Here is a 24670-nt window from a genome sequence, read left to right as displayed (position 1 = left end):
AACAGAGTATCCTGCCCCTGATCTTTTCCCTCTCGTCTTTTATTTCTTGTATTCCTCCACTTTTTGACTACCAGGCATGGTACTGAGATAAAGTACACAAGCTCACAGTAAGGGTGCAGGCTGCTTATTACACGGTATCCCTCCCCTCCACCTCCCCCGAGCATTTTGGGAGACCAGCTAGATTTTCTGCTGGCTTTAGAACTCTCAGTAACATTAAAGAGGAGCTGTCAGCCATACTATCTAAGGAAAAAAACATATATAAGTAGATAAATACTTGCTTTACTTACATAACACATGTATTGCCCAGTCCACATTTTGATTTTAGTGATTTCTGTATAGTAAAAAAAAGACAAAATCCTTCTTAGTATTCTCCATTTTAACTGTGTCTATCTAGAATCCAATCCTGATGTAATTTTCGCCCTTAGGGTCTGTTTCCACTACACGCAGATTGGATGCAGAAGAACGGTCTCCAATGAATGCCTATGGGCCTGTTTCCACTAAACGCGATTTTTCTGATGCAGATTTTCCCATAGGAATTCATTGGAGTCACTTTTTCTGCATCCATTCTGCATCAATTCTGCATCCAATTTGTGTGTAGTGGAAATAGGCCCTTAAGGCTCATACACACATCAGACTATAGTCTTTGGAAAATGAAAGATCACAGACCAATCTTACCACCCTTCCTGTAGTATAAGAGCCATACTCTACACACTCTTTTCTATGGAGCTGAACTCCACATCAGGAAAAAATCTTTGCAAGATGCTGCACACACAGATGCTGTACAGACACAAAAGATCAGTATCTGCAAAAGATCTGTTCCTGCCAAAAATCCATTCCTGCAAATTGCAATGATAGTCTATGAGATCTGCAGATCATCATACACACATGATTTAACTGACATTCATCTGCAGATCAAGCAATCATCTGCAGATCTGAAAATCCATCCTGGTGGATCTGATCTGCAGATGAATGTCAGTTAAACAAGGTGTGTATGATGATCTGCAGATCTCATAGACTATCATTGCAATTTGCAGGAATGGATTTTGGGCAGGAACAGATCTTTTGCAGATACTGATCTTTTGTGTCTGTACAGCATCTGTGTGTGCAGCATCTTGCAAAGATTTTTTTTTCTGATGGGGAGTTCAGCTCCATAGAATAGACTGTAGGTATGGCTCTCATACTACATGAAGGGTGGTAAGATTGGTCTGTGATCTTTCATTTTCCAAAGACTATAGTCTGATGTGTGTATGCACCTTAACTCTCTTCTGCCTGATTGTGTATGCATTGCCCGCCCTCCTCCCAGTCTTCAGGCACTCCCACCCAGCTCTGCAATAGAAAGCGGAAAATTGTATACTTACCTAACCAGTAATTTTCCTTTCCTGTACAAATTCCACGTCAGCATACCATGGGTTAGCTCCGCCCCTTTAACCCCCTCAGGACATGTAACTATAAATTCTAAGATGGCTGCCCCTGCCAGTGCTTTTTTGTAACTAGTAGTATTCCCTCCAACGTGTGGGTGGGAAATCCCGTATGCTGACGTGGAATTTGTACAGGAAAGGAAAATTACTGGTTAGGTAAGTATACAATTTTCCGCTTTCCTATACAAATCCACGTCAGCATACCATGGGATTTAACTATTAATAAGAAGACACGGGTTGGCAATAGTCATGCTTTAAACAATGTTATTTAATTTCTGCACAAATATCACACAGTGTTAACCCACTTATAAATTAATCTGTGAGGCCGAGAGAATGCTTCTCCCGAAATCAGTTGTAGAACCCGCTGCTGGGTCCACCTTATAATGTGTCATGAAGGTACTAATGGACGACCAGTTGGCTGCCTTGCAGATGGTCTCTGCCGATATTCTGGTATATGCGGCCCATGATGCCGATATTCCTCTCGTAGAATGCGCTCTGACTTGTTCTGGGGGCTCCTTGCCCATTGCTCTATAAGCTGTTCTGATTGCCCCCACTATCCATGTGGCTATCGTTCTCGATGTAGCTGGTTGTCCCTTCCTATAGCCTGATGGAACTATAAACAGTCTCTTTGTTTTCCTGATGGATTGAGTTAAGTTTAAGTAGGTGGATAGTATCGTTGGTACATCTAATGAATTTGGATACTCCATAGTTGTGTCGGTAAACTTTGGTAGATCCCACTCCTGATTAAAATGATATGAGGACACCACCTTGGGGATGAATTCTTCCACGGGTCTGAGAGTCACCCTGTCTGGAAAGAATTGTAGGTATGGGCTCTCACAGGCTAAGGCTTGTAGCTCTGAACTTCGACGTGCTGATGTGATTGCGATCAGGAATACTGTTTTAGCTGTGAGGTTGTGCAAAGAACACTGCGATACCGGCTCAAATGGTGTTTTTGATAACCCCTGCAGCACAAGTGGTAGATCCCATTGAGGATAAAGATTTTTCCTGGCGGGTCTTATTTTCGTGGCAGCTTTTATGAATTGCACTATTAAAGGATGATTTGCCCATTTCTGGTCAGTTAGAGATGAAAGTGCAGAAATGTGCACCTTCAGGGTATTAACTCCTAGACCTAGTTCTAGTCCCTGCTGTAGAAACTGCAAGACCTCCGTTACCCTCGGATCGTAGGGATTAGCCTGAGTTCTGGCTGCGAATTCTGTGAATTTGTACCATATACGGTGATATGTGGCGTTGGTCGTTTTCTTTCTAGCCCGTAAAAGCGTTTCTATTACGGTATTGCTGCATCCCAGTGTTAGTAGTTTTTGCCTTTCAGCTTCCAAGCCATTAAAGATAGCATGTTCGGATTGGGATGGACCAGTTCTCCCTGGGTTAATAGATCCTGTGGACATGGAAGAGGGATTGGTGGTGCTATAGACAGTTTCTGTAATAACGGGTACCAAGGTCTGCGCGGCCAGTTTGGGATCACTGCTATAACTGTGGTCCTTTCTTGTTGAATCTTCATTAGTAGTCGATATATTATTGGGATCGGGGGGAACACATATGCCAGACTGTGCGTCCACTCTGATGTCAGCGCATCCCAACTCAATGCCTCCTTGAACTTGTAGCGGGAAAAGAACATACTGCATTTCGTATTGAAGGGGGTGGCCATGAGATCTATCTGGGGATGACCCCATATTCGACATATCATTCTGAATATCTTCTGATTCAACGTCCACTCGTTGTTGTCGTAACGATAACGGCTCAGTCTGTCCGCTATCAGATTCTTGACTCCTGGAATATGAATCGCTTGTAAGCTGACTAGGTTGTGTTGTGCCCATGACATTATTGGGGTTACCTCCCTGAGGAGAGAGCGGCTGTGTGTTCCCCCCTGTCTTTGGACATATGCTACCGCGGATGTATTGTCCATCTTTAGAAGTAGGCTGCTGTTGCGAGTTAGTTCTGCAAAGTGATAGATCGCTTCGGCTGCTGCCCTCAACTCCAACACATTGGCCGATATGTTTACTGTCGGGTAAGGCCAGGTGCCCTGCGCATATCGTCGGTTCAGGTGAGCCCCCCAACCCGTCTGACTTGCATCGGTGGTTAATATCAGAGGTGTTTGGGTCTGCAAGTTGTGGTAGTTTGATAGGTTGTGTGGATCCTTCCACCAAGTTAGCTGCTGTCTGGTTGCGGAGTGAATAAATATTGGCTGATTCATTGACTTTCCGTCCCACTGGTTGAGGAAGTTTATCTGTATTATCCTTATATTCCACATCGCCCACCGTACCATGGGAATGGTTGCAGTCATTGTTCCCAGGAGACGCAGATATTCTCTTGTTTGAATGGGTTGTGTTTGCTCTGCTGCCACCACTTTCAATATAATCGCCCTCGTCTTTTCCACAGGGAGCTGTACTGCGTTTTTCAAAGTGTCTATCTCCGCTCCTAGAAAGAGCAGTCTCTGTGATGGGTTTAAGTTGCTCTTTTTCCAGTTGACAAGCCAACCAAAGCTCTCTAGAGTGTCGAGTAGTATTTTCCTGTGCTGGATCGCTATCTGCTGCGAGGCCGCTATTAGTAGAATGTCGTCTAAATAGGCATGGATTCGTAGTCCTCTTTCCCTGAGCAGGGCTATAATTGTTATTAATATTTTTGTGAATGTTCTGGGAGCTGTTGAAATGCCGAAAGGCAGTACTCTGAATTGAAAATGTTGCGGTCCTACTGCGAATCTGAGAAATCTTTGATATTCGGTCTGTATCGGTACATGAAGGTATGCATCTGCGAGGTCCAGTGAAATTAGCCAATCGCCCAACTGGATTAATGGTAATATTGTTTGGAGGGACTCCATTTTGAATGACTCTAAATCGATTTGTCTGTTCAGCAGTCTGAGGTCTAACACTGGCCGTAGATCTCCCGCCCTCTTTGTCACAAAAAATAGTGGTGAATAGAAGCCTGTGAACTCCTGCGGCCGTGGTACTTGTATTATAGCGTGCTTGTCGATTAATTCTGCTAGGTATTGGAACAGTACGTTTTTGCGTTCCGTCGATTTTGGCATCGTTGTTGCCTGGAAGTGGTCCGGGGGAGGACCCTGTTTGAATCGCCATGAGTGTCCTCTTTTTATCGTATTGACTACCCAAGGGTCTTGCACCTGCTCCGCCCACACTTTGCTGTATAGTTGTAATCGTCCCCCCACTTTTGGCGTGTGAGCGGGCGTGTTCTCAGAAAGATTTTGAAGGTTGGGGATTCGAGTTCGTGTTGCGTTGCCTATTAAATCTGGTAGGGTTGGATTGTCCTGTTTGCCATTGGCGACGAAAATTTCGTCCTCCTCTCGCAGCGTTAGTGTCCCTGTAGCGAGATTGGAAGTTAACTCTATTAGCGGTTCGTTGTCTTTTTAGACGACGATCTTGAGGGATTAATCCAGACCTCCCCCCGGTCACCCTGGAAATGGCTGAATCTAGTTTTGGCCCGAATAGGTACTTACCGTCGAAGGGGATTTTGCACCATGTGCTTTTAGAATTGGGGTCAGCGGACCATGCTTTTAACCATAAGGCCCTTTTTGAAGTTACGGAATATAACATAGCCCGGGAAGCCGAGCGAATGATATCGAACGCGGCCTCGCCGATGAATTCCGCCGCCACACGAAAATCCTCTAAATACTGAATAAGGGATTCCCTGTCGAGTTTAGCCTGGATTGCCCCCTCAAGATTGTCTGTCCAGGATTTTAATGCTTTAGCCACTGAAGTTAAGGCCACCGCAGGGCGGCATGCTCCCCCCATGCAGGTATATGCCTTCTTGAGGTCAGCTTCTATCTTTCTTTCCATTACATCTCGAAAAGGTGTTGAATCCTCTGACGGTAATGTGGTATGTCTAGCTAAGCGTACAATTGATGCATCAATGATTGGTGGGGAGTCCAACTGTTGTGTTAATTCTCCATCTAAAGGGTACATTTTTTGAAATCTATTAATTAATGGTGTCTTCTTTTCAATCTTGGACCATTCCTCCCTCATTAATTCTGTCACTTCCTCCATGACGGGAAATGATGAAGTAGCCTTATTAAGATGGGGATAATAACGTCTAGATTTACTGGGAGGTTCTGACTCCTCCTCCCAAAGAATAGCCTCTTTGACGGATCTAATAAAGGGATCAATTAGTGCAAAATCAAAGCCTACTTTCCAATCTTCATTATCTAAACCTTCCTCAGTTTCAGATAAAATATCCTCTCCTTGATTGGGATGCGTTCCAGCTGAAGATGTACTATGTTCAATTAGGGTCTGTTGTACTATGTTTTTGATTAATGCTGGCAAGTCCGGCATGGGGGGCTGTCTCTCCTTTGGTAGTGAATAAAGACAATCTGCGCATACTAATTTTCCGGGCATCGGAGATTCCCCACAAGCACAACAATATTCTCTCCCATTATCAGGAGGCTCATTAGGGTGTCGGGGACGTGATTTTGAGGTAGCTTTTCTGCTTGACCCCGAAGATGAACCCCCTGCCTGTGAGGCATCGGGTGTTCTCTTGGAAGATCCAGGATCTTGGGGGCTGAGAAAAGACAGAGAATAATGCAAAACTGTCAATGTATATTATGTCCTCCTCTTTTCCTACCTAATACTCACGCTGCTAACAACTCTTACCAATCATGCGGTGGCTGGTCTGATGTATGGGCAGGCCGATTATCCTCCTCCATATTGGGAAAAACCCACTATGAAAAAGAATATATAAATGTGTGAGTGGTAGGCAAAGTTTCCAGCTCAAGGAAGCAAGCGGGGGTATCCCCAAGGTAATTAGCTATGCCTACCTTTCAGAATTTAAGCAGTGACTTGGCTGACTCACAATGTTGGATGCCAATTGGATCTGTTGGAACATATATATAACATCTTTGTGAGCCGACCATGCATATGATAGTGTCATAAAAAGATGTAGGGAGGTAGTTAACACTCCCTCTTACCTCCTCCAACGCGGCAGAGCTCTGGTGGTCAGCGCTATAGCAGCGGCTCCCGGCCATTATATGGCCGCTTCAGCGTCCCCCTCTTTGCACTGCTCATGCGCATTACGTATTCACGCAGTCTACGTAGCGCAGCGCCTCCTCCTACTGGTGGCTCCGAGCAAGGTGTATGGGTCTGACGTCAGGGCGCCGCCTCCAACCATGGAGCGCAGCGTCAGTGTACCCGGAAGCGGAAGTTTTCCCTCCTCTCTTGAGAGGTGTATAGGCGTTTGTTCTCGGGGGATATCCATGGTGCCCCCAAACTCCGCCACTATACGTTTCCGCATGCGGACGACTCCTATAACCCCACAGACCAGCAGAAGGGGTCTCGCACGGATAACTTTTCTTTAAGTCATCGCCGTGCGAGCTTCACTCAGGAGAGGGGCAGAACCTGAGCGGTGGCCGCAGGATACGGCCTGGTAAGAGTAAAATAAAAATCTTCATATCCTTTTCCTTATAATTGTCCTGAGGGAATTGAGACAGATGAAAAAAAGCACTGGCAGGGGCAGCCATCTTAGAATTTATAGTTACATGTCCTGAGGGGGTTAAAGGGGCGGAGCTAACCCATGGTATGCTGACGTGGATTTGTATAGGAAAGTGCTTTGTCTCAGCATGAGAAATATTGGCCAATCAGAGAGGAACGGGGGTGGGAGGGAAAGAGACTTCAGCCAATCAGGCTGCATTAGTTATGTCTGAGGGGAAGTAAAGAAGCAAAAAAAAGACAACCCAGCATGCCCTGCAACTTCCTTTCTGCAGCAAGGTACCAAATAAGAGTCCGGTAAACTGGGGAATTTATCAACAAGAAAAGTAATAGCAAATTTTTAACTTTTGGATTGCCTGATTAGCATCCTTATTACTTTAGTTTATCAGATCAAAATAAAGAATTGATTTTATGCCCGACAGTTACACTTTAAGAAGTGATCACCTGCCAGCACAAAAAGATGTTGCTGCCTGTTATATATTTTAGAAAGTTAATCAGGTTGAGGAAAGATTTTACAATGGGCAAATATTGACTGAATCATTTCAAATTGAATATTGCAAAACAAATAAGCAATCTTATACATTATGTTATTCTGACTACAGTTCCTCTTTAAAGCAGACCTGAACTCAGAACTTCCTCTCTGCTCTAAAAGATAAGCAACAGCTTAATAACCTTTAAAGAAAAACATTTATTTGTTACAGCTGATACAAATCCTGCAATAAATCTGCAGTGGGTCTAATTCCTGCTTTTATGGAAGCAGACACGGGGTTAACATCCTGTGTTTACAAATTAGCTGCTCTGCCGAGGCAGAGGAGATTCCTAAACTGACACAGCTGAGAGATTAAATTACACTGGTGATTAGCCACAGATGAGGGGGAGTTAGACAGGCTAAACTCTCTAAATACATACAGGGTGCATTTCTATATGTTTACCTTCTGTCCTGTGCAAGAGTTCAGGTCCACTTTAAGGCCCCGTTCACACCTAGAATCGCAAAACGCTAGCGATTACCACTAGCATTTTGCAGGAGTGATTTTTCCGCGTTGAACGCGAAAAAAATCACTGGATGAATTAGCGTTTTGGGAGCGATCACAATTTGCGGTTCTATACATGCTAATCGCGATCGCTCATGATTCACCGGCAAACCGCTGCATGTAACGCGTTTGCGGTTAACGCCGGGATCGTGGCAGTGAGAACACTGCCATAGGATTACATGGGCTAGCGGTTTGCGGTGAGCGGGAATCGCGCGATTCCCGGCTCAAGTGAGCCCTTAAACACTTTCTGATTGAGCCGCAGAGTTTGGCGATCTCCCGCCTCTCGCGTTACACCTGCAGTAGAATGGTGGGGTCGCGCACAGTCCATTAATATTTAAAAGCGATGCCTGAAATAGATGTGAACGTCACGCTCTCAGCTGATTATCACCTGCAGGTAGTACCAGCGAGGCTGAACGATTTTATTTATTTTCCCGTGACGCAGAGGTGGGTGACGGATGCTATATCGAGAGTTTCACATGACTGGCTCAGATGACACACAGTAAACTAAGAATTAGGATTGTGGGTTAATTGCTGGTGGTTATACTTCTAACCGCCAAGGTTCTGTAATGAGAGCAGAGCCGGGACAAGGTCCTCCAGCACCCAAGGCTGAGACACCAAAGTGTGCCCCTCCATCCCTGCCACCCCAGCCGTCACACACTGACTGCTATTACACTAAGAGGCCCCTCCCCATCCCTCCCACCCCAGCCGTCACACCCTGATTGCTATTACACTAAGAGGCCCCTCCCCATCCCTCCCACCCCAGCCGTCACACACTGATTGCTATTACACTAAGAGGCCCCTCCCCATCCCTCCCACCCCAGCCGTCACACACTGATTGCTATTACACTAAGAGGCCCCTCCTCCATCCCTCCCACCCCAGCCTTCACACACTGATTGCTATTACACTAAGAGGCCCCTCCATCCCTCCCACCCCAGCCATCACACACTGATTGCTATTACACTAAGAGGCCCCTCCATCCCTACCACCCCAGCCGTCACACACTGATTGCTATTACACTAAGAGGCCCCTCCCTCCATCCCTCTCACCCCCGCCGTCACACACTGATTGCTATTAGACTAAGACCCCCACCCCAACCCCCACAACACCTTAATCTCTAGTTCTCTGGCTTGCAGTCACTGCCATGTGCCATTTTTCTTATTTTTCCCTGCTTCAAACACAATAGGGGAATGATAACTGAGAGAGATGTGCGCCCCCTCCTACACTGCGCCCTGAGGCTAGAGCCTCTCCTGCCTCTGCCCCGCCCTGCGCCCCCTCCTACACTGCGCCCTGAGGCTAGTGCCTCTCCTGCCTCGGCCCCGCCCTGCGCCCCCTCCTACACAGCGACGAGGCTCTAACCTCTCTCGCCTCTGACTCGGCCCCGCCCTGCGCCCCCTCCAACACTGCGCTCTGAGGCTAGAGCCTGTCTCGCCTCTGTCTGGCCCTGAATGAGACGGATCAGGAGCCCGATGGTGCAGTATCGTTAGGTAAAAGGAGGTTAAGATAGAGTAATCGATTATACTCCTGCAACCACCAACAGAGCCTACGGGAAAATAACCGTTCCCGTTCGGTATCCCAGATCTGCTTCGGCAGGTGCTGGTCGATTGCACTCCTTAGTTATTTGGAGACGTGGTGCACCATATACTACCCCGAAGGGTCAGACTGAGAAAGAAAACTTGTAGGGGGCGCCCAGGATATAACTTGAACTTAAAATCATACAGTATAGACGTAAATCAGTCTTATCACCATCAATGAACAAACCTTATGGGTTGAAGTAAATTAATTGATGCACAAAAAATAAGACAACGCGTTTCATGGGTACCGGCCAACTTCCAAAGAACAATAATAAAGTGCCTAAGTGGGCGCCCACACCCGATACTGCTGCAGACTTAGGCACTTTGTTATCGACCTGAGGAAGCGGGCCGGAACCCCTGAAATGCGTTGTCTTATTTTTTGTGCATCAATTAATTTACTTCAACCCATAAGGTTTGTTCATTGATGGAGGTGAGGTCCGATTTACATCTAGACTCTATGATTTGAAGTTCAAGTTATATCCTGGGCGCCTCCTACAAGTTTTTTTTCCCTCAAACTAAGAATTAAGAATTTATAGAAATGGAGCAGGTGTTGGAACTAGAGCCAAATTCTTTTATCTGAAGGTGGGAGTTTAGAAAAAAGGGGCGTGGACCTGAACTCTTGCACAGGACAGAAAGAAAACCGCAAGAAATGCACCCTGTGTGTATTTAGAGTTTAGCCTGTCTAATTCCCGCTCATCTCTGACTAATCACATCTGTAATTTGATCCCTCAGCTGTGTCAGCTGACTGCCATGGCAGAGCAGCTAATTGGTAAACACAGGATGCTAACCCTATGTCTGCTTCTGTGAAAGCAGGAAGTAGACACACTGCAGATTTATTACAGGATTTGTATCAGCTGTAACAAAGAAATGTTCTTCTTTAGAGGTTATTGTGCTGTTGCTTAGTTCTGAGTTCAGGTCCGCTTTAAAATGGCATAGTAGAAATAGGCCTTTAGCCATAGACCCTGAACAAGCAGGCAGATCAGGTGCTCTGACTGAAGTCTGACTGGATTAGCCGCATGCTTGTTTCTGGTGTGATTAAGACACTACTGCAGCCAAAGAGATCAGCAGGACAGCCAGGCAACTGGTATTGTTTAAAAGGAAACAAATATGGCAGCTCCATGTCCTTGTCACTTCAGGTTCCCTTTAACTAGCACTAAGCTTACAGACATAATGAATGTGGACAGGTTCTTTATGACCTGCAGGACATTGTGTACCGGACCCCTCCTGGCCAGCAGGATGCAGAACAATGCAGAGCCTGTAGTGAGTATTGTTCTGTGGAATGTGGAAGTACTACTGCTCAGCTGAGATAAAGCAGAACACTCACATTGCCTCTGTTCCCAAACGTGACGTTGGTTGGTGCGAGCCCCTGCTACGCGGGCCCTGATTGGTTGGCGCCCATCCCTGCGTGAGCAGCTTGTGTCACCTGACTTGCAGTGTTATGTTGAGTGCTGTAAACTTGACATGTTTCACAACTGGCTTAATTGCTGTGCAGATGAGCTGTTCGCACAGGAGGCTTGTGTTATGGTGGCCGGGCAGGTTGGGGCAGGACTTGTCCTTGAACGAGATGTGGCTCTTCAACGACCCGGGGAAAGGCAGGCGGCCCAACCTGTTGTGTGACTGTATAATTACACTGGTGTTAAAGAATGACTTCAGGCTACCCCAGAGCAATCAGTCACCTGCTAGTGCTGCCTTGAGAAAATACCAGCGTCTCCTATGCAGTTTTGTTGCTGTTGTTAGATATAACTTATAAATGTAAAGTTTTGGGACTGCGCTGGGTCTCTTTATCAAGATAAAGGCTCAATGGGCCGAAACTGTCCACAGTGTAGGCACTGCTCAAGTTAAAGGGACTTTGAAAGGGACCCAGAACAGTGGAGAAAAACAAAACAAATCTGGACTTAACCTGGGGCTTCTTCCATCCCCCCTTAGCCTGCCAAGTCACTCGGCATCCTGTGAGTCCCCTTCATGGTCCAGCTGGCAACTTCGGTAGGCGCAATCATGTACCCGCCACCGTACGTGTCTTACACACACGTGGTTCTCAAAAGACTGAACCACACATGCCAAATGCCAGGACCCTTACGGAGATGGGCGCCTGATGACGCCAGGTGCATGGACGGACCGCGCATGCATAGGGTAACATAGAGCTGAAGCCAAACCCCCCCCACCACCACCACCAACACCAACACGTATCTTGCAGATTTATGCGCGCATCATCTGGTTTCATGACACTTTCCTAGCAGTAGGGTAATTGGTTAATGTCTGGACACAGAACTACACTTCCCATGATCTTTAGCAGTTCCTGTTCGCTCCTGATCGCCAACTGACAACACACTAAACTCTAATGATTGATAGTAGTTAGCAGGTTCAGCGTGGTGGGTGGGCACTGGGTGTGCGGGTGGAACGATAACTTTTCTGATTTGCATGCAAATTGTATTATCCCAGGCTACCTGGGATATAGCCAATTGCATGCACGTACTGCTGCTTTTGATCCCAGTTTAATGCTGCATAGTCTGCATGAAATTTGCATGCAAGCCGGAATTCATAGCATCTCATTGACCTCTATAAAGCTTAGGACGGGCCGGATCCGTTTAGTCCTCTTCAGTATCCCGTATAACAATTCATCTCATCTCTCTGTGTGTCTCATCAGTCTGTCATGTATGTATATTGTCCCGCACTCAGCTTCCTGCGACATCTGTGTTAATCCATTTTCCATGCTTTGTGGTGACAGTGTAATGAATGCACAGTGATAGGCAGACTTTGTACCCATGATGCAACAGGAAGCCCTAAGTCACCCGGTGACCGAGTGTTTTCTTTTGTTGTAGGTGCGTCTCCAAGTTCAGAGTGTATCCAAACCGCTTTATCGTGGGACTATCCACTGCTTCCAGTCCATCATCAAGCAAGAAACTGTAAGTAATCAAAGTCAAATGGTGTGCCTGAGACCAGTGACATCACTGAGAATGCAGCCTATCCATTCACTAGAGACCAGTGACATCACTGAGAATGCAGCCTATCCATTCACTAGAGACCAGTGACATCACTGAGAATGCAGCCTATCCATTCACTAGAGACCAGTGACATCACTGAGAATACAGCCTATCCAGTCACTAGAGACCAGTGACATCACTGAGAATACAGCCTATCCAGTCACTAGAGACCAGTGACATCACTGAGAATGCAGCCTATCCATTCACTAGAGACCAGTGACATCACTGAGAATGCAGCCTATCCATTCACTAGAGACCAGTGACATCACTGAGAATGCAGCCTATCCATTCACTAGAGACCAGTGACATCACTGAGAATGCAGCCTACCCATTCACTAGAGACCAGTGACATCACTGATAATGCAGCCTATCCATTCACTAGAGACCAGTGACATCACTGAGAATGCAGCCTATCCATTCACTAGAGACCAGTGATATCACTGAGAATGCAGCCTATCCATTCACTAGAGGCCAGTGACACCACTGAGAATGCAGCCTATCCTTTCACTAGAGACCAGTGACATCACTGAGAATGCAGCCTATCCATTCACTAGAGACCAGTGACATCACTGAGAATGCAGCCTATCCATTCACTAAAGACCAGTGACATCACTGAGAATGCAGCTTATCCATTCACTAGAGACCAGTGACCTCACTGAGAATGCAGCCTATCCATTCACTAGAGACCAGTGACATCACTGAGAATGCAGCCTATCCATTCACTAGAGACCAGTGACATCACTGAGAATGCAGCCTATCCATTCACTAAAGACCAGTGACATCACTGAGAATGCAGCCTATCCATTCACTAGAGACCAGTGACCTCACTGAGAATGCAGCCTATTTATTCACTAGAGACCAATGGCATCACTGAGAATGCAGCCTATCCATTCACTAGAGACCAGTGACATCACTGAGAATGCAGCCTACCCATTCACTAGAGACCAGTGACATCACTGATAATGCAGCCTATCCATTCACTAGAGACCAGTGACATCACTGAGAATGCAGCCTATCCATTCACTAGAGACCAGTGACATCACTGAGAATGCAGCCTATCCATTCACTAGAGGCCAGTGACATCACTGAGAATGCAGCCTATCCATTCACTAGAGACCAGTGACATCACTGAGAATGCAGCCTATCCATTCACTAGAGACCAGGGACATCACTGAGAATGCAGCCTATCCATTCACTAGAGACCAGTGACATCACTGAGAATGCAGCCTATCCATTCACTAGAGACCAGGGACATCACTGAGAATGCAGCCTGTCCATTCACTACAGACCAGTGACCTCACTGAGAATACAGCCTATCCATTCACTAGAGACCAGTGACATCACTGAGAATGCACCCTCTCTATTCACTAGAGACCAGTGACATCACTGAGAATGCAGCCTATCCATTCACTAGAGACCAGTGACATCACTGAGAATGCAGCCTACCCATTCACTAGAGACCAGTGACATCACTGATAATGCAGCCTATCCATTCACTAGAGACCAGTGACATCACTGAGAATGCAGCCTATCCATTCACTAGAGACCAGTGACATCACTGAGAATGCAGCCTATCCATTCACTAGAGACCAGTGACATCACTGAGAATGCAGCCTATCCATTCACTAGAGACCAGTGATATCACTGAGAATGCAGCCTATCCATTCACTAGAGGCCAGTGACACCACTGAGAATGCAGCCTATCCATTCACTAGAGACCAGTGACATCACTGAGACTGCAGCCTATCCATTCACTAGAGACCAGTGACCTCACTGAGAATGCAGCCTATCCATTCACTAGAGACCAGTGACATCACTGAGAATGCAGCCTATCCATTCACTAGAGACCAGTGACATCACTGAGAATGCAGCCTACCCATTCACTAGAGACCAGTGACATCACTGATAATGCAGCCTATCCATTCATTAGAGACCAGTGACATCACTGAGAATGCAGCCTATCCATTCACTAGAGACCAGTGACATCACTGATAATGCAGCCTATCCATTCACTAGAGGCCAGTGACATCACTGAGAATGCAGCCTATCCATTCACTAGAGACCAGTGACATCACTGAGAATGCAGCCTATCCATTCACTAGAGACCAGGGACATCACTGAGAATGCAGCCTATCCATTCACTAGAGACCAGTGACATCACTGAGAATGCAGCCTATCCATTTACTAGAGACCAGTGACCTCACTGAGAATACAGCCTATCCATTCACTAGAGACCAGTGACATCACTGAGAATGCAGCCTATCCATTCACTAGAGACCAGTGACATCACTGAGAATGCAGCCTACCCATTCACTAGAGACCAGTGACATCACTGATAATGCAGCCTATCCATTCACTAGAGACCAGTGACATCACTGAGAATGCAGCCTATCCATTCACTAGAGACCAGTGACATCACTGAGAATGCAGCCTATCCATTCACTAGAGGCCAGTGACATCACTGAGAATGCAGCCTATCCATTCACTAGAGACCAGGGACATCACTGAGAATGCAGCCTATCCATTCACTAGAGACCAGTGACATCACTGAAAATGCAGCCTGGCCAATCACTAGAGACCAGTGACATCACTGAGAATGCAGCCTATCCCTTCACTAGAGGCCAGGCAGTGACATCACTGAGAATGCAGCCTATCCCTTCACTAGAGACCAGTGACATCACTGAGAATGCAGCCTATCCATTCACTAGAGACCAGTGACCTCACTGAGAATGCAGCCTATCCATTCACTAGAGGCCAGTGACATCACTGAGAATGCAGCCTATCCATTCACTAGAGACCAGTGACCTCACTGAGAATGCAGCCTATCCAGTCACTATAGACCAGTGACATCACTGAGAATGCAGCCTATCCAATCACTACAGACCAGTGACGTCACTGAGAATGCAGCCTGTCCATTCAGTAGAGACCAGTGAGATCCCTGAGAATGCAGCCTATCCATTCAGTAGAGACTAGTGACATCACTGAGAATGCAGCGTATCCATTCACTAGAGACCAGCAGCATCACTAAGAATGCAGCCTATCCATTCATTAGAGACCAGTGACCTCACTGAGAATGCAGCCTATCCATTCACTAGAGACCAGTGACATCCCTGAGAATGCAGCCTATCCATTCACTAGAAACCAGTGACATCACTGATAATGCAGCCTATCCATTCACTAGAGACCAGTGACATCCCTGAGAATGCAGCCTATCCATTCACTAGAGACCAGTGACATCACTGAGAATGCAGCCTATCCATTCACTAGAGACCAGTGACATCACTGATAATGCAGCCTATCCATTCACTAGAGACCAGTGACATCCCTGAGAATGCAGCCTATCCATTCACTAGAAACCAGTGACATCACTGAGCATGCAGCCTATCCATTCACTAGAAACCAGTGACATCACTGAGAATGCAGCCTATCCATTCACTAGAGACCAGTGACATCACTGAGAATGCAGCCTATCCATTCACTAGAGACCAGTGATATCACTGAGAATGCAGCCTATCCATTCACTAGAGGCCAGTGACACCACTGAGAATGCAGCCTATCCATTCACTAGAGACCAGTGACATCACTGAGACTGCAGCCTATCCATTCACTAGAGACCAGTGACCTCACTGAGAATGCAGCCTATCCATTCACTAGAGACCAGTGACCTCACTGAGAATGCAGCCTATCCATTCACTAGAGACCAGTGACATCACTGAGAATGCAGCCTATCCATTCACTAGAGACCAGTGACATCACTGAGAATGCAGCCTACCCATTCACTAGAGACCAGTGACATCACTGATAATGCAGCCTATCCATTCATTAGAGACCAGTGACATCACTGAGAATGCAGCCTATCCATTCACTAGAGACCAGTGACATCACTGATAATGCAGCCTATCCATTCACTAGAGGCCAGTGACATCACTGAGAATGCAGCCTATCCATTCACTAGAGACCAGTGACATCACTGAGAATGCAGCCTATCCATTCACTAGAGACCAGGGACATCACTGAGAATGCAGCCTATCCATTCACTAGAGACCAGTGACATCACTGAGAATGCAGCCTATCCATTTACTAGAGACCAGTGACCTCACTGAGAATACAGCCTATCCATTCACTAGAGACCAGCGACATCACTGAGAATGCAGCCTATCCATTTACTCTAGTGAGACCAGTGAGATCACTGAGAATGCAGCCTATCCATTTACTAGAGACCAGTGACATCACTGATAATGCAGCCTATCCATTCACTAGAGACCAGTGACATCACTAATAATGCAGCCTATCCATTCATTAGAGACCAGTGACATCACTGAGAATGCAGCCTATCCATTCAGTAGAGACCAGTGACACCAATGATATGTGTTTCATGTTTTGTTTTGACAAGTGCTGCTGCTTAGTAGTGTTGGTGTTAGAATTCGGGGTCCTGCATTTGGAAACCTGAATAAAAACGCTGCATATTAGCGTCTAGTGGACAGGGTCATGGGGAGGTCACTCACATGTGGTTCTCAGCGTGCTTCCGGTGTGACGCTCTCCAATAGCTTTGGGTGCTGAACTGCAGTGTTTGGCATTATTCAGGTTTCCGAATGCAAGACCCCGAATTCGAACTCCAACACTACTGCTTAGTGGATTGAAATGTAATTTATACTGAACATTTGATCTTTATTCATTGTGGCTTTTTGTATTTCCAGGCATGGGGACTGTACAAAGGAGTGGGCTCCCCCATGATGGGACTGACATTCATCAATGCTCTGGTGTTTGGCGTTCAAGGGAACACCATTCGATACCTCGGTAACGACACCCCGTTGAACCAGTTCTTGGCCGGCGCTGCAGCAGGTGCCATCCAGTGTGTGATCTGCTGCCCTATGGAACTGGCCAAAACCAGGATGCAGCTGCAGGGCACCGGAGAGTACAAATCCAGATCCAAGACCTACAAGAATTCTTTAGATTGTCTGGTCAAAATCCACCGCAAAGAAGGTTGGAAGGGGATCAACAGAGGCATGGTGACCACTTTTTTCAGGGAAACCCCAAGCTTTGGCTTCTACTTCTTGACCTACGATTATCTCAGCAGGTACCTTCATTGTGAAATCAACGACAGGTACATTATCCCCAAGCTGTTGTTTGCTGGAGGCATGTCTGGCATCGTGTCTTGGCTCTCCACCTACCCCATCGACGTCATCAAATCCCGCCTTCAAGCCGATGGCGTTGGTGGTGTGAACCAATACAACGGCATTTTGGACTGCGTCAGAAAGAGTTACCAAGTGGAGGGGTTGAGGGTGTTCTCGAGAGGTCTGACGTCTACCTTGCTGAGGGCTTTCCCTGTCAATGCTGCTACCTTTGCCACTGTCACGCTGTTCCTCATGTACATGAGATCAGACAGCCCCACTGGTGAATGTGAAACGGGACCTGCGTTACAACAGCCAAACAGCATGGAGATTTCCCGCGCTGATGTGCGTGAACAAGCGCCCATGTAAACTTATTTTTATATGTGAGTTGTATAAATTTGCTGTACAGAAATTATATGTATAATTGGTTTATAGGAGCTTTAGATGGAGTTTTATTTCAGATGTATAATAGAGTGTGGCCTTATTTGAACACACCGATCACCGCTACCAAACAGAAGTGGTGAGGCGATCCTAGGATTCCTCCGGGATCTACTGCATTCATTTAATAAAGTGAATCTCTTATTGAGATTATGAACATTTGGGAGAGTCACTGATCCGCCATTTTGGCTTAGAACGCTTGGCCATTGGCGGATAAACTTAGAGGGTCAGTCCACCAAAAAATTGCTATTTTCGTTGTAGAGGGAATTATTAACCACAGACTTAAAGTAAACCTGTACGTAAAAACAAGTTAGATACTTACCTCAGTTCCTCCAAAGACTTCCTACACCCTCCTTGAGACCACAGATTCAACGCTGGGACGCTCTGGATGTTCGCAACCAGTTTTGCTCTGGCTTAGCAGACAACGCTATACCTGATTGGCTTTGTGCTATTTGCACAGGCACAAGGCTTTCTGCATAGTGTGGCCTTGCTCATTCACATCAAGCCCTTGTCGAAGAAATTTGGGGGGAGGGGGGGGGGTCCCAGCTGGATCAGTGGTGGCAAGAGAGATGGGGGAAGCCATTGGATTATCTTGAGGCTTCTTTCTTTTTGGGGCACTTTTTCCCCTTCAAATAAACTTTTAAGATTTTCAAACTTATGCTTTGGTGTAGTACCGGACCAGTATTTTCATCCGGTGTAAAGCCCTAAGCTTCTTACATACGTCAGATAAAAGTCTTTGGGAACAATAAAAATCAACTGGTCAAAATCCGCCGCAAAGAAAATTGGAAGGAGATCAACAAAGGCATGGTGACCACTTTTCCAGGGAAACCCCAAGCTTTGGCTTCTACTTCTTGACCTACAGGACCTTTTTTACAGTAAAAAAGTTTACAATAGACTTTCAAAGATAGCAATGAAAGAAACTTGTCTTTCAAATCCATCCCTGCAGATCTGGTCTTCCGACGATCATTTGTTAAAGAGTGTACAGAAGATCGCCAGATAGCTCTCAGTCTTTGTGTGCAGAGCGTATCTGTGAAAAGAAAGAAGTAAATAGTCTACAAAAGTATTTCATGGGTCTTTCTTTAGCATGAAAAGGTATTTTGCATGTGTACAGCATACTGTATTTTTTGGACTATAAAGGTCCGTACACACGCCGGACTGCAGGCAACGACGGGTCTGTCGTCACCTCCCGCTGGGCGGGTGTTCCAGCCACAGTCCGACGTGTGTACAGTCTGTCTGCAGACTGATACGGCTGTTTCCGGCGGATGGCTCAGAAACAGCCTTATCAGTCCGCAGACAGACTGTACACACGCCGGACTGTCTGCTGAAAACCCGCCCAGTGGGAGGTGACGACAGACCCGTCGTTTCCTGCAGTTCGGCGTGTGTACGGACCTTAAGACTCACATTTTCAATGCTTCTTATAGTCCAAATGCAGGGAGTTCCTGACTTGTGAACGCCTGCCATTACTAACCTCTAACCCGCTGTAATGTCGGGGACTCCCTGTACTGTGCCCATGCAGAGGAGGACACATGGGGGACACAAAGTGGCATAGAGGACACAAGGGGCTTGATTTACAAAGCGGTGCTAACCTACTTAGCACGTCTAAAGTCTTTAGACGTGCTAACCAGGGTGCTAAGTAGGTTAGCACCAGATTTCTCAATCAGATCCCGCACAAAGTTTTGTGTGCGCAAAGTCCTATGAGCGTGCTAAGTCCCATAGGCTTTAATGGGCACTTCGCGCGGAGCGCCCTGCGCTCTGTGCAGTGCGCGCATAAAGTTTTACGCGCATAAAGTTTTACGCACGAAAAGCTCGTTTAGACGTGCTAAGGGGGTTTTCACAGGCGTGCTAACAGTCAGCATCGCTTTGTGAATCAAGCCCAAGGAGGACACATGGGGGACACAGGGAGGACACAAGGGGGGCACAAGGGGGACACCAAAGGTACAAGGTGGTTTTCTCCTGGTTTTTGTCCTCTAGATCTAGGCGTGTCTTATGGTCAAGAGCATCTTATAGTCCCAAAAATACTACAGCTAGAACGGCCCGTTGTTCAAATATTCCTGACAAACCTATGTGGCAGATTGATTCCTCAATTTGCAAAGACTTTTATCTCACGTGTGTACCCAGCTGGGTAAGAAAAATCTTCTACACTCGAGTTCCTGACTCCGCCCACTCCCCTTTTGTGGTCATTACGACTCTTTCTCCCTCTTGCTGCTAAATTATTTTACATTATGGCATGTAGAAAAGTAAAAAAAAAAAAGAAAGATTTAACTTATTGACTTTGTAACGGCTTCAGTAGGGGGCAGAGACAAGAACTCTGGCAGGGGAATCCACCAATCAAAGAGAACCAGTCACAATATGACATACCAGTCCATACAATAGTCTTCCATTTATTATGTATGGGGACAGTGCACTTTACGATATGGTGCATTTTTATTATATGTACTCTTACATCATGTTAAGTGTAACTGTACGTGCAAACGTATAATGCTGTAATCTGCTGCTTCCTGTAAGTATTTAACCGTAACGACTGGCATTCCGTATGTGGGTTTTGCAGATCAGTGAATGCTTAGTTCCAGCACCGAGTACCCCCTTGTAAACGGTATAAGTGTCACAGTACGGCGCATGCTTGTGTACATGGAACCATCTGACATAGAGAATGTTGGTGTTGGGTCTGCCATGAGCGGACCATTGTGCGGCGCTGCATACACTGTGTACATTGCAGCTATCAAAGTGACGTACACCATGGACCATTCATTAAAAGAGGTGCAGAAAGTGAACTACGGAAGTTACATATGGCATGGTCTTATCTGATTACTATTTTATTTAGACTTTACCAATTTTATGGAGGACATCTGATATTTGGGCTGTCACAGAGTAATAATAGTAGTAGCAGTAGGGTATTGTACCGTGTTAAGCTCAACACACACCATACAATCTTGGTTGTACAGATTTACCAAATCTATGTATTATAAGGGCCAACAGATTGAAAATACCTTAAATGATTGATTGGATAAGCTCTTATACTACATGAAAGTGGTAAGATTGAACAACCAAGATTGTATGGTGTGTGTTGAGCCTAAAGGTCCGTACACACGCCGGACTGGAGGCAACGACGGGTCCGTCGTTGCCTCCCGCTGGGTGGGCGTGCCAACGACAGTCCGGCGTGTGTACGCACTGTCGGCGGACTGATACGGCTGTTTCTGAGCGATCCGCCCGGCGGATCGCTCAGAAACAGCCGTATCAGTCCGCCGACAGTGCGTACACACGCCGGACTGTCGTTGGCACGCCCACCCAGCGGGAGGCAACGACGGACCTGTCGCTGCCTCCAGTCCGGCGTGTGTACGGACCTTAAGCCATCAGTAAAAGCAAGAAGAACTAAAAATGAATAAAAATAAGCAAGCTTTCGGCCTTGCAGCCTTCGTCTGGCTTATATCCTGTCTGGGGGGGAGTAATAATAGTTGATCCCCCCCACTTACACTATATCCCGCGTTTATGGCACTGCCATATTTTACTGACACCTGTTAGGCTGCATTGACAGTGGTCCGTTGTATAACGTATGTGGTTTAATAACTGTTAACTGCAATGGAGGCTGGACATAGACTAATGCAAAGCCTGCAGCGAGTTAGAATAATGTGATCAGTTACAACGCAGCACTGTGAACAGCCCCATAGAATTGTATTTGCAGTGAGATAACATGTAGAGTCCGGACCAGCGATGTTGCCCAATGCATTGAGTTCCTGATGCTCGCCAGATAACATCAGTCAGCCCCTGTGTACGGGCCTTAAAGTGGATCCGAGATGAACTTTTACTCATTGCATAATTGTGTTCCTTTCCTATTGTTTATAGGGCATTCCTCAAGCCAAATACTTTTTTGTTTTTGTTTTAATACTCTAATTCCCTATAAACGAAACAAGCCACGCCCACAGGTTTTCAGAGAGCCTTGGCACTGTAGCAAGGGCTCATGGGAGCTCAGTCTGGGCAGGAGGAGGGGGAGGTATTACTAGCCAGAGATTTCAGAGGCAGAGGGGAGGAGGAAGGGGATTAGGTTTTTTTGCTCAAGATGCAGATCAGCTTGCCTCTGTGTAATGTTTACAAACAACATGGCTGCTGTCATTGTATCACAGGAAGAAATAATCATATTCTATTGAAGCTGTTTGCAGCTAGATTTGCTGTGTAAACTATCTAAACTTTAGATAAGATATATAGACAAGTTACTTGTTATAGTTAGTTTTTCATCTCGGATCCGCTTTAACTTGCTGCTTATATATGTAAGACAACCCATACATGCTGGGGGGGGAGTGGCTTAATAGATGAACGACCATGCATGTTTCTGGATGGAGTCAGGAGATTGTGAAGATGCTGAGCAATAGCTTGCAATGGAGTCCGACATCAATTAAGTAAGACGTTGGAAGAGGATGGCCCTCATTAGCTTATGTTGTGCCAGTTGCCAGCATATAATTATAACCATGAAATTTTGCAAACTTACGGATCCTGTCGTTTGTGACCGAGTCTCTTTTTAAAACCAAATGATGCATTTTTGGTGGACTTGACCTTCTATGCTGAATATTATTGTCCCAGAGGAGGACCTGCCAGCCAACTACACTTGCTAATATTTTGTTACTTGTGTAATAAGCCCCACCTCCCCACAGGATGTTATTCACTGGTAAGTGTTCGATTGTTAACAGAATCTGTTACTGTAACACACCACACACCTTAATATGAAGAGGTCCTCGGATAATCCCGTTTGCCCTCTTTGAAGCTTATTCTACTCAGAAGTCACGGAGTAGACAATCGAGTAAATGATGCGCAGTATCTACTTGGAGCCTCCAGGTGGCGCTGAGACAAATTTCCCAAATACCCACTCATAATCTCAGCCTGTTATTTGCTGTAGAGCATACAGAATCTTTTTATTATGTTACAAATAGCGCTACCTAGTGTTTCTTAGGTAGATTCCATTCCTGCACAAGTACACGGTATAGATTTCAAGCGGTTCTCTGGGAAGAAATAATAAGACGTTTTTTTAAAAAGATCCATCCTGCAGCCATTAAGAGGACATTTGAAACATGTCTCCAGTTACCAGGTAATCCTTCTCCCATAATGCACTGCTAATTCAAATGCCGCTGCCCTTAGAGAGTCGCTCCTATGTTTGCTCCTCCTTCTAGTGGCAATCAGTCAGAGAAGGAGGGAAGAGGGTGGTGCTTGAGATGGTGCTGGGTGGGTACCGCCCACTCTGAATTGCTGTGCAGTGCCCTGAAGGACAGATACAAGCTTTGTAAGCAAAATCAACTAAGGGAGGAGATAGAAAAACATATGGGGCTCGGATTACTACTAAGAATGAACGGTTTGCTGCTAATGCCTCATATAACCACCTATTCCACAACAAAACTCATTTTTAGTGAACAGAGAAATTGGGTTCTTCTCTTTCATCATCTCCTCCTCGGTGTCTGCAGGCAGTTTGTCATTAAAGTGACGTGTCATGTGACGTGATGAGATAAGCATGTGTATGTACAGTGCAAAACATATTAATAACCAGGCTGTTTACTTGTTTTATTTTGCTGCCTGAAAGAGACAATTTCTAGGCATGGAAGTGACAGCTTCTGTCTTGTCGGCAGCTTGTCTGGAATATAGTAAACATCAGCAATTACAGCCATAAAAGTTTTCCTGGCAGAATAAAACTTGAAATACATGAACTATTGACCCTTTTCTAACTCTGGGACACTTAATAGGCTGCCACTAATTTAAGACAGTAAAACATTCTACCTACTTTGTGAATGTTTAAATATAAAATAAAACCCTGTGATACTTAAAGAGGAGCTGTCAGCTATAATATCTAAAAAAAAACAAACCCAAAAAAACACATATTATAAGTAGATAAATACTTGCTCTACGTACATAACATATGCATTGCACTGTCCATGTTTTGATTTCAGTGACTTTTATATAATAAATAAAGAGAATTCTGTTTCAGGCATTTGCCATCTTAATTCCGTCTGACTGAAGCCAATACTGATGTCATTTCCTCCCTTACTCTGGGAGGAGGGCAGCCAATGGAAACACAGACAGTCTTCAGACACTCCCACCCAGCTCTACATTAGAAAGTGCATTGTCCTTGTGTGACTCTAGCTTGAGAAGCATGAGAAATATTGGCCAATCAGAGAGGAACAGGGGTGTGGGAGGGGAAAACAGGAGAGAAAGAGGCTTCAGCCAATTAGGCTGCATTAGTTAAGTCTGACGGAATAGTAAAAGCAAAAAAAGACAACCCAGCATGCCCTACAACTTCCTTTATGCGGTAGATGTTCCAAATAAGAGCCTGGGAAAAGATGTTTTATGGTGAAGAAAAGTAACAGTGATTTTAACTTTTGGATTGCCTGGTTAGCATCCTTATTACTTGTTTACCAGATAAAAATAAAGAATTGATTTTTTTTTTTATTTTATGCCCGACAGTTACGCTTTAAAGTCTTTTTTAGGAGGAGGAGGATAAATATAATTGTTCATCTCATCAGTTGATTTGCACTTTGGGTTCACTTTAAGAGAATGAATGACGTAGGTGGAAGAGAAGGTAAATGGGATCAGGTTTTGGTATTCGGGTCACTCTGCATTGGCGAGTGGCTCCCAGTGGACTGCATCATCTTTACCCATAATGCATTGCACTGGTTAGTGGGCTGGGTCAGTAGA

General features: G+C 45.7%; 1 protein-coding gene across 1 annotated transcript in view; it reads left to right on the top strand.

The window, feature by feature from the left end:
- The window catches only part of SLC25A29 (solute carrier family 25 member 29), a 62870-nt gene extending 44870 nt beyond the window's left edge, over window positions 1-18000 (top strand). The window contains exons 3-4 of the mRNA XM_068252366.1: window positions 12291-12374; window positions 17150-18000. Coding sequence (XP_068108467.1) covers window positions 12291-12374; window positions 17150-17932 — 867 coding nt within the window. The 3' untranslated portion in view covers window positions 17933-18000. The remainder of the gene's footprint in view (window positions 1-12290; window positions 12375-17149) is intronic.
- Window positions 18001-24670: the final 6670 nt, after the last annotated feature.

Source organism: Hyperolius riggenbachi, chromosome 9 (genome assembly GCF_040937935.1).
Source record: "Hyperolius riggenbachi isolate aHypRig1 chromosome 9, aHypRig1.pri, whole genome shotgun sequence".
In the NCBI taxonomy this organism is placed as follows: domain Eukaryota; kingdom Metazoa; phylum Chordata; class Amphibia; order Anura; family Hyperoliidae; genus Hyperolius; species Hyperolius riggenbachi.
Note: the sequence above shows the minus strand (reverse complement) of the source record. Positions and strands in the feature narration are given on the sequence as shown.